This window comes from Perna viridis, chromosome 14, assembly GCF_037379345.1.
Source record: "Perna viridis isolate PV_CMFRI_1.1 ecotype Kerala chromosome 14, ASM3737934v1, whole genome shotgun sequence".
NCBI lineage: Eukaryota > Metazoa > Mollusca > Bivalvia > Mytilida > Mytilidae > Perna > Perna viridis.
Genome location: NC_142458.1, coordinates 1,894,903 through 1,912,910, shown reverse-complemented (window position 1 = coordinate 1,912,910; position 18,008 = coordinate 1,894,903). Strand labels below are relative to the sequence as shown.

General features: G+C 35.1%; 1 protein-coding gene across 1 annotated transcript in view; it reads left to right on the top strand.

Annotated features, from left to right (window-relative positions):
- The first annotated feature begins 292 nt into the window (after nucleotides 1-292).
- Nucleotides 293-18,008, top strand: part of LOC148597707 (uncharacterized) — a 29,406-nt gene continuing 11,690 nt past the window's right edge. The window contains exon 1 of the mRNA XM_088561470.1: nucleotides 293-602. Coding sequence (XP_088417596.1) covers nucleotides 545-602 — 58 coding nt within the window. The 5' untranslated portion in view covers nucleotides 293-544. The remainder of the gene's footprint in view (nucleotides 603-18,008) is intronic.

Genomic DNA, 18,008 nt, shown 5'->3' with positions numbered 1-18,008 from the left:
CCCCCCCCACGAAAATTAAATGATTGCTTTGCTGCCTGAATATCCTAAAACGGTGTGCAACGAGAGAAAAAAACAACTAAATTCATATAAAGTAAAACTTCCTATATAAACCGCTTTAAAATCGAAATTTCGGGACATTCTTGTATTAATCAGAAGTAATTTATCCAATAGTGATCTAACGCAAACAGACAACGTCTATTTGGTAGATCAATTGTGCCCCGCAGCAAATTATTGAACGCAACATGCATGCAAGTCAGATTGCGCAACGACAACAACAACGTATTTAATCACGTGGTTTTCAGAGTGACGGATTTTAGAATTCTTCCTCGTTCTATCAATGAATGACATTTTCAGTGACAATTTCCGCGTTCTGACTTCATCTTTAAAAACAATGAGGACGACCTTATATTTATGAGACTTGCGTCGAAACACCGGCCCTTAGAGAGGTTCGTCTCTCGAGGAATAACTCATTATTGTTCTATTGTCGTAGGGGAGTGTAATATCTTAGAATTCTGTCAAAGTGGAGAAAATTTTTGTGCCTAAAATGATGGGAAAATTATTCTCCTGTTTCCATAGGCATAAAGACAGACAAGATATATATAGTAAGTTATGATATAGCTTATAATTTCCGCTGGATTCTTGGTTCCCATAATTGATTACTCTTAAGTTGTTCAATTCAGTATGTTACATGTGATTGTAAAATTTCGAAGAAAAGATGAAAGCACAAAGTTTCGAAAAACATTTTTATATCGTTTCGATTTTTCTAACCTTAGCAGGTTTAAATATTTTGATGGTTTTTCTTCTCTTTTCTCATATGGTGCAAGACACCAGATGAGAGGATTAAAAGTGGCCCTTATATGATATAACGAAACCATTCTCAGTGCATAAATCCCCCCTTTTTCTTACCAATATACACAATGTATGGATATTCAAACTTTCAAACATTTGTAGCTGTATTCTCTATTCAGTCAAGGGTGATCCAATAGGGTATTGGGAATTGGAATCCCCTCCTCTTTTGTAAATTTCGTATAAATTTGGGCAAAAATACGCAAATAATAGCTCCTCTGGAACTCCTCTTTTTTTCAAATTCTGGATGTTGATTATTTAATATTCTTCGAATCGTCTGCATTTTGCTTCGATATTTTCTTGTATTTGCATTAAAGTCAATGATTTACTCCAACATGTGAAATTCTCTGCTAGAAATACAACTTTTATCACTTTTAAGGCCGTCATTCAGATTTTATTAACACTTTTTACCATAAAAGGTTGGGTCATTTAGGATTGATGTGATAATGAAAATAAAACTCGATAAAAAAAAAATAAAGTAAAAGTATCAACTTTTCCAAACTAAGCCATAATTATTTTGGAAATCAATATTACACTTTGTGCGTAGAAGATGGGCTATCACCTTAAAAAATCTATTTGCAATACTTAATAATGAAAACACTTTTAAGTCTATTTCTCTACAGGATACAATCTAAATGGATTGTTATTTTGGAGTATCAATTTGGCATACATTTTCTCTATGATATATTCAGTGATTTTGTTACAGTGAAACCTGTGTAGACGGAACCTTGATTAATCCGGAAACCTGCCTTACACAGACACTTTTAAAGTCCCTTCATATTAATTAAGGTCTATTGTGAACCAGATTAAACCGGAAACCCGGTCTTAACCGAACACATTTTAACGTCTATAAGTGGTTCAGTTAAAACAGGTTTCGCCGTATTTTAATTGAGATTATAGATACTAGTGAAGGCCAGGTAACAATATAACATTGCTCTGTTTGTTCTATATACTTGGTATGTCTGAAGAATTTTGTTTGCTAAAAGTATTGATTTAGTCACATTGACATTTCCATTCAATTTTACTTTTTAATATAATGTAAATAATTTTGGCATATGAGAAAGCAAGGTTTTAGTAAAAAGATTGGAATAGGAATTCCGATCCCCAATGGAGACACTTACATTAATTTCAGAAACATTCAATGTCATAACGATAACTTCTTTGATCCCATTGTGATGTCTGGTCAGCAATGCTTTTCATTACTTACAGGTAGATTAATTGTACATGTACTATTTAATTGATACTGAATATGCCGATTGGATTAGCTTCAATGTTTTCAGTAATAACGTTAGACGTTTCATACATTGCTGAAACATCGATGGAAAATTCCAGTTATCCTCGGTTATAGACATGACAATTGCACAGGAACTCATATCGACATTCCATTCCTTAACGATTAGCATTGTTTTAAAGCACGCCACTTAATTCGTTACTTGACAAAAGTATTTTCGATCTAGACTTATGAATTGTAAAGCAACTCGAAAATTTTCTATTTGTTGAAATTTTATACGGTTGATTGTGGTTCGATTTTCTTATCTGCTTGATGTAACTAAATCATTACATTTCTTAATTAACACCACAATATCACACATTGGTATAGAAACCTTTTTGTTTGCTTTTCAGTTCAAATTTGTTGTCATAATACTTTTGACTTGCAACGGACCCTTCTTTAACTGGATAATGTTTATATAAATATGTAATTAAAAGTTTATATCGCGCTATATCAGGATTCCTGAGCTGCGCCGATGACTATCAGGAGCATTTGATAATAATATGTTTTATATGACTATAACAGTAATGGGAAACAAACAAAAATAATTTCATTGCATCCTATAACTTGATAAAAAACTTCTTTTTATTGATCTTTCACCAAACACGCACGCTTGGATGTGGGCGCTAAGAAGTACACATTATGTGGCTTTACGTAAGATTCAAATTATTTTGATACAAGTACAACTGTACATTTAGCTCATCACAGGTACTTTAAAATTAACTTCTATTTGACTAAACTCTTGTTAACAGGGTGCCAATGACGCTTGAATGAAAATCATTTAAAAAAAATTAAAAAATATTAAAAATATTAATTTTATCATGTGTGTACACTCGGAGGCAATAATTATATTTACAGAACACTTAGCTGAATGTTCATCTGATGACACCATGTTTATTTCCAGTTATTGTGTGAATAGTCATTGAAATTGCTTTCAATATACATGAAAAAAAAACAGACAGACGGACTTTTAAATACATGTAAAAACTATCCCTGATTTACAGAATTGAAAACTCGTTAAATCATCAACGGTTATATGATGAATTCTTGAGGTTCGGGCATTCGAACCCCCCATCCCCCCCCCAAAAAAAAAATGGTGAAAAAGTTTAATTTCATGCAAACTTTTGCACGAAACAGCAACCCCCCTTTCCATACCCGATTATCCAAATCTTTGGATTCTGGATTATACTGTGTTATTTCAACCAAACGCTGTGTTAGTTCTATTTACATAAAGGAAACCTTTCCATACACAGGACTTCTTTTCTTTTCAATGAGTTCATGGTGACTAAGTTTACACTTCATCTAATCTTATTTCTTTAATCTGTTGAACAGGGGTTGCCGAACTTTACGCCCCTTTAATCAAACATAGTTAAATTCAGTTAAGTTTTGTGTAATACACTGATTTGCATACAGCTGACCTTGGAAAGCGTTATATCAACCCATACTTTACACATGAAATTTAATCAAACGTTAAACATTTAAGATCAAGTATAAAATTTGAATTTCTTTCTGCAAATTTCACATATGTGACTTGGCACCTGTAGAAAGTCTGGTATTCCGGAAGTTCTAATACTCCTTCATATTATTATTGTATAACTTTAACGTTTTTGCACTGATTCTATATAATTTTTGTCGTACGATATCGAAAAGGTGATCCCAATTCTTAAGTTCGATCTACTTTAAGGTTGCATATTAAATTTCAGGCGTTCCTAGGACTGACATGTCGGGTGTACAATGTATACCCCCCTCCCTAAATTGGGATGTTTTGCGCGAAATTTAGATTTCTTTCACAATTGTACCTCAAAATGTAGATTTGCCTCGCTTCGTTTAGCATTTAATTCTAAAAATCCTCACCCCTTCTGTACCTTAACCTGAAATCCTGCACCCGCCCCTGCATATCATACTTCTCTAATGCTGTAACTTTATACTTTACATAAGTACGTGCATAAATCTGATTTAATCTGGTCCTTTTTGTTTTCTTTTTAAGAGATTTCCGTGCAGTTTAAAGAAATGATGAATTTTTTTTAAAATCATTTCAATTTCCATCTTTTTTCAGTTGAAATTAGGAACGAATTTTCCGGGGTCCATTTGGTAGAACCTATCTTTCTAGTACAATAAACTAGAAAGCCATTTGCGAACCAACACTTTGGATGGACCATATTAGTCTCCTGCCCTTCAACTGCGCTTGTACAAAAGTAAGCAATGTTGCCCTACAATGAATCTTTATAGTATATAAAAAATAGTGTACGATATGCATAAAATGTGCTCCCTTACTACATACAGTGAAGGACTTGTCGACCCTCTTTGGGACTTTAAAATTAGTCCAGTTTAGACAGGTTTAAATACAAAAAGTACCAGTTTTATATATTGTAAATTTCGATATGCTGTACACGTGCTTCATGAAGTAACCTCTCATCAGCAGCATTAATATCAAATATGTAGGAAGATCATAATCAAAATATTAGTTGTATACATGACGTACTTACATTAACATACATTCAACATACATTTAAAGTTATATGGATGAACGTTTTCTAAAGGGATTGCTTGGTTAAGACAGATTTCACTGTTATAGTATCGTGATAATGAGATATTTGGTCAACTCAGAGCTTACATGCAAGAAATGAAAATCGTCGAGACCAAACCCTGAATAATAAGAAAACTTGTTAAAACGACACGTTTTAAGTCCTTTTATTAATTTCAATTTCAATTATTGCTACTGAAGATTTGTCTAATCCGAAAAGATTTTACAGTCCAAAAGGGGTTCAGTTTAGACAGGTTTCGCTGTATTTTATGAGACCTTTAGTCGATTCTTATTTCTAACATGAGACCCGAGAAAGACGATATCGAAAAAATTGTAAAATACTAAATAAAATGAACCTCCATCAAAACAGCAGAGGTAACCATGATAACGTTCTGCTATCTGTTTTAGAAATATTAACCATGTCACCATATGGTGAAAGGATTTAAGACTTACGTAAGACATGACATGACAATGGTAACGCTCTGAAGTGTCTGTTGTATGGAAAGAAAATCATTTTTCTCACGGGATATTTTGAGCGTGTAGGGGAATGACCTTTCATTCCACATTGAATTCTAATTTTATTAATGATATCTTCCATCCTGCACTTTGGGGGTTCGATACCCGTTGTAAACATCGAAGCCCACTAAGGAAATACCAAGCTCCGAACAGCGTCTGTTGTTCAAGACACCAAAAAAATACAACAGTCTTGCAAGTCCGGAGGAGACTGGATGATTATAAGCGACCGATTGAAAAGACATTTTGATTTTAAAAATGTCCTAGAATTTTGACTGTTTGCAGTGAGGAATCGAATTCATTCTGGACAGAATATAAATCGCGGAACATCAATCCCTGAAGCAGCTCCGGACTTTCCGTCTTCACGTATCCTTTCAAGGGCGGGTCTAGACACTTTGAAAAGGATGGGTACCAGCCGAAGTTCCTCAGAAAAAGGGGATGCTAGGACATTTTTTGCCATTTTTTGTCAATTTTACACATGAAAATGACAAATTTCTAAATAGGGCGTTTCTAACCCCTTTACCCTCCCCTGGATCCGCCACTGTCTTTCACTTCATATAAAGTGAGCAATAGGCAAGAAAATAAATACTGAATTTATAAATTACAAAAAGTTGCCATGTACACGAGTACTGGTTGTTTGCTTCCAAATTGAAATTAAAATGCTGCAAGAAAACTGTACACCAAACAAACGCTTTGCTTTGTCATGCTATTCTTTAAATTAAATTAGCATTGCAGAAAATGTTTACAGTCCAAGCTGTAGTCAGCGGAAAATTAAAAGTACATTATGTCACACCAGTCTGTTGGTGCAGGTTTCCCCAGTGCTTACAATATATAGCGATCCCAAAACATGTTGACGGATGTTCAGAGGGTCGACCCTCCCCCATTAATTAGAAAATTCGTGATTCTTTTTTAACTTTAGATAAAAATAGCTAACTATGGCAATGAAATTCGTTTTTTTTTCTTCTGAAATACAATTAAAACTATATTGTTCAGACTACTATTTCACCAACTTCACCCCCGTTGGCAATGTTTGCAGTCCACTGTATTTGTATAACAATATTAATACCATAAACAATTAACTTTAATGGGCGCGGGAGATTTAGCGCAAAAAAAACTGTTCTAACCCACCATTACCACTTCCATCGGAAATGATAAAAAATGAAAAAAAAACTGTTCTAACCCACCATTACCACTTCCATCGGAAATGATAAAAAATGAAAAAAAACTGTTCTAACCCACCATTACCATTTCCATCGGAAAGTTAACTTAGTGAGGATCATTACACTCAGTTGTTTCCAACTTTCCGGTGTTTGCATCGGTATTACATACATTGTACATTTTGTTATACAGACTTTTAACTATTTCTGTTTGTCATTGCCAAGGGTTTATCAATTCGGTATTTCGTTTTATGTCCCCTAAGATGGATCCTATTGAAGACTTCCAGCGACGGATCCAGAGTGGATGTAGGGGGTTAGCACCCCCTTGTAACTGGAGAACCTATCATTTTAATGTGTAAAATTGACAAAACATGGCAAATAATGTCCTAGCACCCCTTTCTCTGAGGAACTCTGGTGGGCACCCCTCCCTTTCGAAGTGTCTGGATCCGCCCTAGAATTAAATTTTGACTTCTGTTAAAACTCTTACATGTAGTCACTGGTATAAAAAAGAGACGTTTAAAACCTTAACAAAAAGGCTTTAGCTTTTGAAATCAATACACAGTACATGATTGTACATATTCGATAGGAAACTGCTGACTCAGCTAGGCAGCTAGCCACAACTGACAGTGTACTCAATTCCTTCAAAAGATAATATCAATTGTTTCCGGTAAAATTCAATTACTTCAAGAGGTAACCACTATAGTTTCTAATTTTACAACATACCATAAAGTTTATGATTGGTAAAGTATTTATACGAAATGAATTTTTTTACGATGTACATGTATTGCATATACATATACATCGTAGCAATATTCATAATGCACAGTGGTGGGTGCATTTTGTTGGAAATTTTTTGTAATCTTTTTGGGGGAGCAAATAATTGCCTCGTACCTCTCATTCATCAGGACCCCATCAAAGGAAATCAGAGGAATACATTCTAAGGATAAAGACTAGACGGGGTAAACACAGCAAAGAACATGATATAACCAAAATAACACGTAAATAGAAAATGTAATAAAAACTGGGATCATGGATAAGGAGCTAGGATCAAATTTAAAATAAAATTGCAGGATTGAAATTTTAAAGAAAAAGAAGGCAGGATCTATTATTGTCTCTTATTTTTTTATATTAAAATATTTTCTGCGCTTTGTGGCGGAAAAAAAGGCATGACTCATGTATATAAAAAGGCAGGATAGAAAATTTGATCACAGTCTCCACCCATAGAGATCAAACAGTTGCTTCCTGAGGGAGAAATTTTCTCAAAGCACTCTACGGCACTTTAATGAATATTGTACATGTACACTGTAAGTATAATTTCATGAAACCACCTACATGTACATGACAATTATTGACATGAAACCACCTACATGTACACGACAATTATTGACATTATTATTATAGTATCTTGTTATTAAAGTTTTATGTGAGTTTATAATAAAAGTCTAAATATTTAATTCGGAACAAAGACATCGATTGCGATGCGTTAATATAATAATTATTATAAAATCCCATAATAACAGTTGTCATTATCAAATGATTAGAAACAATTTCTGAAAGGAACAAAATCATCCACCTACGTCTCGATTGATTTTCTTCTGTGGATTGCGAAAGTACAAGACTTAGTATTGATAGATTCTAAACATACTAGTTAAAAAGACAACGATCCAAGTCCAATTTTAAACTCTCTGTATTTTGGTGTACAATATTACAGCGAATAATGCTGATAACTTCGGGAAATAGAGCTGGTCTTCTTTGATTGAATGACCATTAAACGATGAAACGTCTTTTTATCATTCCATAGGTAAGTATCTTTCTTACCCTACCGGTGCGCCTGGTCCATGCTCCCAGTTTTTAGTGCAGTCCGAGTTGCTCATTTGCTTTTGTTACTTTGTAATGTATGATTTAAGTTACTTTATGTTCTTTGTTTTGTATGTCTGTTTTCTATGTCTGGTCTTTGTCCCAGGATTCCTTTCTTTTGATTACCGCTATAATCTTGGTTCCCTTGATTACTCTTGCAATTATCGGGTTAACTACGCAGTTCTTCAGGTAAGTGTCATTTGATCAGTGGAAGACCAACTTTATTTCATGAAAATTGCTGTTTTACTCGCTGCAAGTACAATGTATGGTTAATAAAATATCATCTTAAAAGCGGTATAAATCAATTTTTGCAATAAATGGCAATGTTGGATGTTAATCTATGCATGTTACTTTGATGTGAAATATGCAGTTTGGATGAGAACAATAGTACACTCCCACGTCTACAGAAACTCGTGTTGAAAACTTACAATTAAAACTATTTTATACGAGACTAAGTTTTTATGAAAGCTAAAAACTACAAGTCAAGTGAATAATGATTTATAGGACTGTTTATATGCTGTCTTAATCTCAGATACAGTACGTACGTGTGCAATGTTACTCTGCATGCATTATCGGCTAAGCTTTCAAGTTCATACATGTACTATTAGCTAATTTTTTTCCCGAAATATTATTTTGATTGAGCCGTCTTCTGATACAGGACGGGCACGCCAGATTTGACATCTACTTTGCCCAATCGTAGAGAGAAAAATATAAGTTTCAATTTAAAACGTGAGCTGTTTCACTCCACGGTCCTCAGGCTACACTTCGGGATGACAATAATTTTTCCCGGGGTAACTGCATGCAATACATGTATCACTTTCTCAACCATTGTATAATGAAACCTACCTGCATCGAACTCATTAGGAACTGTAAAATGTGTTTGGTTTAGACGGGTGTTCAGTTTATTCAGGATAACGTAGCTTGTTATTAAGTTTTCTTTTTATAAATATAAATGGACGCTAAAAAATCAGGTTAATATAAGTATGATAAATGACTTAGTGTCTGGTTTAGGCAGGTTTTCGGTTTTTTTTCACGGATTGATTAAAACATATTTCACCGTATAAGCTATTAATGTGTTGTCATTTCATTATTCATAGCTTAATCATTATTGTTGTATTGGAATAAATCACAGCACTTTGTATCGATTTACTTTATATCATATCGTATCTTGGAATATCGGACTTAAGCCCCAAATCTTTCTGATTTCCATATTGCGTCATTCAATATAACAACGGATTCTACAACCAACAATATGTACGTAATTAGCACGCACTAACCTGAAAGAAACATGTCTTCTGAAACCTAAAAAAACTAGAAGCATGGTTGAGTCAGCATGGGAATTTGACTTATTTGTTATAGAATTTAAGTACCAGTCCACATAAAATTCATACACTGTCCGTATTAAGGTGATTCAAAGTGAAGAAAAACCCACCGAACAAACGATGTTCTTTTTTTCAATAATTTTATGCTTCACTTTACGTAACAATTGTCCTTTCGATATTCATATCTATACTTCAGAGAAATGCATACATTTATCTACCATTAAAATCAACCAAATCGAATAAGAACGATAACTCTTGCAAAGTGCCAATTTCATGTACAATTTATGTAATTTATATCTCAAAAAATCCAACGACCAAAAGAACTAGGACTAGTTATGTGATTAGTAACTGTTTCTGAACAAGAAATAAAAGTGAGTTCGGTGGGTTTATGACATGCATGAATCACCTCTAGTCTGATTTTTATAAAGACTGCTACAAAATGTACTTAAAATCAAACATGAACTTCGTTGCTTAGCTCATTGCTCTTTTGTCCTCAGAGGTGCATACTCTTGTCTGCCCTCCCAAAATAATACATTGAAAACTGTTTATACCGAACTGTAAATTGTGTTTGGTTTAGACAGGTCTTAATGTATATAACATAATTAAGATGGTCTCGGATCATTTTGATAACCCCATATGAATCATTGTCACCCAGGGACGTAGTCGATCGATCACGAAATGTATTTTCAAGGGCTAACAAGCTTTGCTTTTGGTTGGAGTACAAGTGCACTGTAGGGTTAATTCTTTTTTCGCAATACATACATTGTAGATAGAAGATCCTAACAATTACAGAGTTAAACCAGATTCCTACTGAAGTTCTTCCGTGTCATTTTCAATGCAATTTGAACCTGTAAAAACCGAACACTTCTTAAGGAGGTATACCTAGGGTGAGGGACAAAACTCTTGAAATCAGTGATATGTTTGTATCACATTCAATTCAATTTCACTAAAGTCTTACAAGCTTTCATTTGAAACAGAATGAAATCAGCCCAAATTACTTCGGTGCTTACATGGGATTGATGTAAAATGCTGAATACAAATGTTCCAATAATTTGTAAGAAATGTGTCCCTTACCCTGGGTCTACCTCCTTAAACCAAACAAATCGTGCAGTCCCACAGGAGTTCGGTTAAGACAGCTTTCACTGTAATAAAGCTCAGCGCGAGCGGGTTGTAAATAAAAAAAAACTTTCTTGCTGGAACGCGTGATCGATTATTAGAACAGCAACCTAAGAATCGTAAGGGGCGGACCCTGTAAAATTCAGATTTTTATGTATTTATTAATTTACTTTTTTTTTTTTTTTTTCGCTTTCCATACATTGTATACAAAGGTCTGTCTTTTCGTATTTTCTTCACTAAAAAGTGTTTATTAGTTTATTACATGGTCTTACATAATTATAATTTAAATTCAGATATTTAATTTTTCGTGTCCTACATGTCATAAGAGTAGGCCTTTCCGAAATATGAACATTAAGTAATACACCGGCCCCACTAATTAGCGACGAGAGGATCCTAGAAGCGTCAAGAGTCCCAGTTGCCCATTGACTTTTGTTGCTTTGTATGTATTATTTTGGTTACTTTATGTTCTTTGTTGTGTTTTTCTGTTTTCCATGTCTGGTCATTGTCCCTGGTTTACAATTTATAGATATCCACTAGAAACTATGTCCCTTGATTACTCTTTCAAATCTCGATGTCGTCTGCTGATTTATGTATACCCATTTCCTGATTGACATTATGTGTACCACTCCGCTTACTTATAGTGGCTCTGCTATTATAGGATGTATGTTTTTTTACAAGAAATGAGCAGTACCCATTACTTCATACAAATCCGCTGAGGTGCATGCGTACTCGTTGACATTAAAAAGATGAATATGAACTTGGGTACAGCGAATTTACAATGTACCTTTACGCTGGAGATTGAGAAATTGTCTTAAAAACTCGGCTATTTCTGCTACACAAAACTTTTTTCGTACAAGACTGGCACCCCGAGGACGAAGAAACGGAGTCTGGTCATTTTTATAAAAATGTACATGTAATTATATGTACTCCCACGGGAAGAACAATGTAATCTGCCTGTAACGATTCTTGTTGTTGGAATTAAGCTTTAGACCGCTTCAATTAAGTAAAGGATTAACTTGTCGCCTGGTATTATATTATGGCATTATATTATCTTAGGAGACGTGAAATGTTTCCGAATGAATGTCTTATATAGTATCAATTGAGACGTTAAGCTAATGATATAGAAGATGTAGCTGTTATTGGTTTCGCATTGAAGTAATATGAGTTAGGAAAAAAATTGCATTCCTACAATGTGTGCATTTAGTTATATGCACTACATTTGTATATCTAGAGGTACACTTTTTAATGTCTAATGATATTTGTTAAAACTGTAAAACACCTAAACACAAAGTCGGATAATCAGCCAAAAATAAGCTAATTACGTTTTTGTTTATAAGAAAATGTAAACAGCCATTATTAGTGGCGAATGATACTATTAGATCTTCATACGTGTACGTGACGATCTTGCCTTTCTATTTTGCTGATGCAGCAAAACAACTCTTTTAAAAATATCTAATACCACTGAAGCCAAACACGCCTGATGAGTTTTATAGATGTTACAGCTTAATAGGTTATTCGGAGGCTTCTTACATTGTATTGCCTTTGACACAGCGCTTGAAGCCATGTAAGGGGTACTAATGTTATTAAAACTCCTCAACGAGTGGGTCGTATTTTGACATTGCCTTGCAATTCCATCCATCCATCTACCCGTCTAAATTTTGTCGAAAATATCTCGACTTCCAATGGATTAATTTATTTCATATTAAGTGTGTAGCTTTATATAGATGGGGCATATATTGTAAGCTATTTTGGGCGCTGTCCGAAATCATCTTCCTGTTTCGTGGGACTTTGCTATTTTTCACTATATGGAATGATAGAGAAACTTTTCGTCACAAACATCCTGGCTCCAAATGGATGGATTGATTTAAAATTTGGTGTGTGGTTTTATACAGATGTACATAAGTTATGTTGTAACTTTTTTTTATTGCTATACGTTATCAACCTCATGTATAAGTAGCGAATATGTATACCAAGCACGACGACGCGTGCATCTTATTTTTTTACGAAATCCCTGTCAATGCATACGAGCAATGTAATGAACATTAATTTTGTTTTGTGATTTTAGGAACAACCATTGGATTTTTAAAAGGACGAAAATGTATCACTCTGCTAGCCTAAGATGTTAAAAAATCACAATGCATTGGACCTGCTCATTGCAAATCAGCGAAGCTATTTCCCTAATACTGTACTATCACAGTCATGTGATTACTTAAAGGTGAAATGTGAGATTAAGGCTTCGACCATTTTTAAACTGGGGGAGGGGCTAAGAATATTTAAAAAAAAATATATTTCAAATTTGAGGAAAAAATTGTTTTTATTCAGCAATGGACAGAAAAAAATATGATTCAATATTTCCTCTATTACTTAACAAGGTACATTTAAGTTTTCGCTAAGAATACAACTTGTTCATTTTTCCGCCTTTTATCCCTACTTCGTATAATCTGGTTCAAGCAACAACTATAAATCAATTCAAGTCATTACCCCTTACACACACACACACACAAGTTATTAACATTAAATGATATAGGCGGATACCATTTTCTTCTCAATGAAGGGGCTGCATATTTGATAGCAAGCCCCTGTCAGTCAATTGAATATAACAAACAGTGTGACATATACGTTACATACATTGTATGCTACCTTCGAATCGACACAGCAGTGATAAATCATTTCAAAACTAGCTAGTTGGTATTCATTTTGTATTATAGAGGATAAGGATTTATTGCCAATTTTTACGCCACGTAAAACAAATAGTTGTAAAAACAAACAATTACTGTCAAACAAATAAAGGGGAGAATCAATAAATGATCCGACATCTTCACTTAACTCCATTACCCGGCATTCCTCCTTCTAACGATACGGTATATCCTAAGACCCAAAATATGTTTTGGTACTTTATTACGTCATTGTGAATTCGGTGGAAAGCTTCAATAATATGTGTCATCATTTGTTATTGCTGTTCTTGAAATTAATTGAGCCATTGATGTCCTGGGACGCTATTACGGAGTAATTCAAATCGCAGCTAAGTTATTTTGAGTCCCTAAATGTCGCTTGAAGTGAAAACAACACGTCCATTACGTCAGCCAATTTAAGGGTAAACATTTTTTTGTAGCTGTAAATGACTTTGTACTCCATATAAGAGAGATCATTTTAATTGTACTGGAACAAAATGCACTTAAGTCGCTGTTTAAGAAAGTAAGTTGGGTCATAAATTTGCAGGCATCTACTTCCTTTGCTTCTTAAATAAAGTTAAAAGCAAAATTCAACCCCAACCTCTCCCTCACCCCCCCCATTCCATCCCCAAACAGGTACATTTTTGTATTTGTTACTTACTTTTTGATGAAATGTATAAGCATGATATGACTCACAAAAGTATACTCTGTCACCACGGATCGAACCCTAGACCGCTCGGTGACAAGCCAGCGACAAACCAATTTGGCTAAAGAATTAATATTATAGAGCCAGTTAATTAACTGGCTACATAAGTCTCACTACCTACTACAACCCAGGTAGGCCGTCCTGCCACAATGCATCAATGTATTTTTCCTTTGCATTAAGGTAACACGTATATATTTTGCATTTTTTCTTGTTTGGATTCAGCATAATCATACACAAGTGTTTGTACATGTCTGAAACACTGTAAGATTTCCGACTAAAACGCAAGTTCGATCATCAGCGAGTGGTCGGACGTAAAACTATGTACTTCTGGTAAATTTGTATGTGGGCGCCATCATTAAATATCGTCTTCACCAAAGAACAGCAAATAACAAATACGAAAATTTGTCACGAGCCGCCAAATGAAATGCAAACTTAAGGCTATCACTGATTTCTATATCTATTTGCTTTTAGGAAATTACTCTATGGAGAACAAAGCGTGAAAAATCCATTTATTTTTTTAGTAAAGTGAAACCTGTCTAAATCGAACTTCTTGATCGAGAGATATAAAACTGCTTAGTTAAGACAGCAGTTCGGTTTTTTCAGGTGAAACACACATTTTAGCTTATATTTACGTGAAGCGTCTAAAAGTGTCTGGTTTAAACATGTTTTTCTGTTTTCTTCTGAAAACAGTTTATGTAGGTTTCATAGTAATAGTTTGTTTGGCAGACAAAACAAGTAAAACTCATTTATATTTCTGGTATTAGGTTGTAAAGCACTACTGTACTCTTCCGTTATATATGGAAAGAAAATTAAGTCGTTGGAAGGATTTGACTCGTGGGATATCAAAGCGAAACGCGACAGAAAGACTTTATATGTAAATTTCTTTTCGTTTCTGTATTGACTTTATCTACGAGATTATGTGTAGTACATGCGTATTTATGCGATTTTGTCAAAGTGAAGTAGCTGTCATTTGTATACACTGGAAAATAGAACTGATATGGTGAAACGCACCTGCGTACATGTACATGTATAACCTAAATCCAAATTGTACAGTAATTAATAACCTCAGATCTTTAACAAGTGTAAACACATCTAGTAAGCTCTGAAAGGCCCGATAAAAAGAGTATTATTTCCATGCTAACAGAACGATGACAATTCCATTATCAATCTAAAATGTATTTAACGACATAAGCACATCTTTTAAAACCAACATCGCCTGATTGTGGACAGCCACATGAAACTCGCGGTAGGGTCAAATTAGTATTGAAAAATCTTAACCATCCCATTTGACATTATCCTTAACAATTGACTTCCGACTTGACACCGATCCAGGTAGTGATTGTGGAAATGACTTCCGACTTGGTTCCGATCCAGGTAGTGACTGTTTGAATGACTTCCAACTTTGCACCGATCCAGCTATGTAGTGGCTGTGTAAATGACTTCAGACTTTGCACCGATCCAGCTAGTGACTGTGTAAAAAAACTTCCCACTTAGCACCGATTCAGCTAGTAGCTGTGTAAGTGACTTCCGACTTGGCACCGATCCGGCTAGTGACTGTTAAAATGACTTCCGATTTTGCACCGATCCAGCTATATAGTGGTTCCGACTTGGCACCGATCGAGTTGGTGACTGTGTAAGTGACTTCAGACTTTGCACCGATCCAGCTAGTGACTGTGTAAAAAAAACTTTCGACTTGGCACCGATCCAGCTGGTGACTGTTAAAATGACTTCAGACTTTGCAACGATCGAGCTAGTGACTGTTTAAACGACTTCCGATTTGACACTGACCCAGCTTATGAGTTCTTTGCTATGCTTTTGCTTTACTTGTTTAGTGGTGTTATTCTATCATTTTCAGCGATCTACATTGCTGCTACTTGTTTGTATTACTTTAACCTTTTCACTTATGGATTAAAGTGGGTTCGGGTTGTTTGAATTCTCCTTTTGAAATATTGAACATTTCATGCTCGTTTGGTGGCAAAACCTTACCAAAAACAGTCTTGAACTATTCCCTTTCAAACTGTTTGGATCCATGCCTGATATAAGAAAAGTCCACTAGGAATAACAAATCGTTTCGGTGGGCTTATGGCGCAAGACAAGTGCAAGGCAGAAATGTTTATTGATCAACCATTCTCATTCAGAAATGCATTTGAAATATCTGCCATATAGAGGTTCCGATCCAGAAACTCGAAAAGAGGGACAGACTATAATTTGCTGATTTTTGTCCCAATTTGTAAAAAAAAGTAACTAAATTCAACAAAATTTTGGGAGGACCCAAATCCCTGGACCTCCCAGTGCTTGACCCGCCAATGCCATAGAACGTGAAACTGCAGTCAGTCTATCAAGTATATTGGCAGGGGATGTCCATAACAAGTTTGTTTGTGTTTTGTATATGAAGTGGGATAAACAGGAAAATTTAGATCCATCGCGTTGGCTTCTTCGCAAAGTCTAAGGCTTTGTCTGATATCCAGGATGCAGTACTTTTTCCTTATTTTGTTATCAGCTTAATTGCCTAATTAAAAAGTGCTATTGGGCCACTTGGTGGGGTTTCCTAAATGTCCCGTTGCTGAGACGAGTATCAGTAGCGGTCGTTGTAATGACACGAAGTATACAAATGATATCGTGATAAGATAATACTTTTAAGTTGTTATATTATAATTGCTTTATCAAGAGTCAAGGTCGGGGCTAGTCGTAATGAATTTGGTAAACAACAATGGTTTAATAGTGGCGGGATCAGCTGCAGTGAATTTGTAAACAATTTAATGTCTGGCAAGATTGAGAAACAGCCAATAATACTGTCCAGATAATAGAAAAAAAATTGTTTTTATATTTGATTACATCACGAATCATACATTAGAAATAGGCTTTAATTTAGGAAAAACTCTCCACTCTGAAAACCTGCACAAAATTAGAAGCCGTCTGAGACTACCCGAAATTTTTTAGTTATACATTTGATATATATTGTTCAATAAATATCTTTGTTAATCTCAAACTGAAACCATTAAAATGATTATAAGAGAAATTCACCTATAATTTCTCCTTAATTTGCTCTTGTAGACACTTACGTTGTGAGGTTGATGAGCATACGTTATATACTTCCGCGAGGTAGGGCTGATTGGTATATTGAGCATGCCCCATGTATGCTCATGCATCGAATAACCCATATGCGGGTCCTAGATGGAGGGGGGGCAGGGTGCCGGCCCATTTAGGTCGGAAAAATTTAATCGATTTCTGAGGAACCCTGGCTGGCACCCCTCCTTGATGTTTACAAAATGCTGGTATTTTTAATCGACAACATATTTGTCAAGTGTGGTGGATGTGTTTTTCAACAAACGGTCCGCATTCCAATGAGAACGAATTGTGCTCCTTTACTTGCTGACCTATTCCTTCTCTCTTATGAGGCTGACTCTATAGCTGATTTGATCCGAAAGAAAAAATATCGTTTGGCTAGATCCTTTAATCTCAGTTTCCGCTATATAGATGACGTATTATCTTTAAACAATCCTAATTTCGGGGATTTGATGCATCGCATCTACCCCAAAGAACTTGAGATAAAGGATACTACAGACACTGTTAGGTCAGCCTCATATCTTGACCTTCACTTAGAAATCGATGGGAAAGGAAAACTGTTGACCAAACTTTACGACAAACGTGATGACTTCATTCAGAATTGTCAACTTTCATTTCATCTGTGGCAACATCCCTTCAGCACCTGCGTATGGAGTGTTCATATCACAACTCATACGTTATGCCAGAGCTTGCCAAAACCACGCAGATTTTTGTATCGCGCTAGAACTCTAACAAATAGGCTTCTGGAACAGGGTTCTGTTGCTACAAGATTGAAGTCATCACTACAGACGTTTTATGGCCGTCATCATGAACTCGTGAATCGTTATGGTGTATCCATCTTCACCATGAAAACTGATTTATTCAACGGGTCACAGTTTTCCTTTCCTCGTTTGTCTACCCCGGACTTGACTTTTTATGAGCAACTCGGCGGGTGTTTCTAGAAAAGCAGAGGACACTTA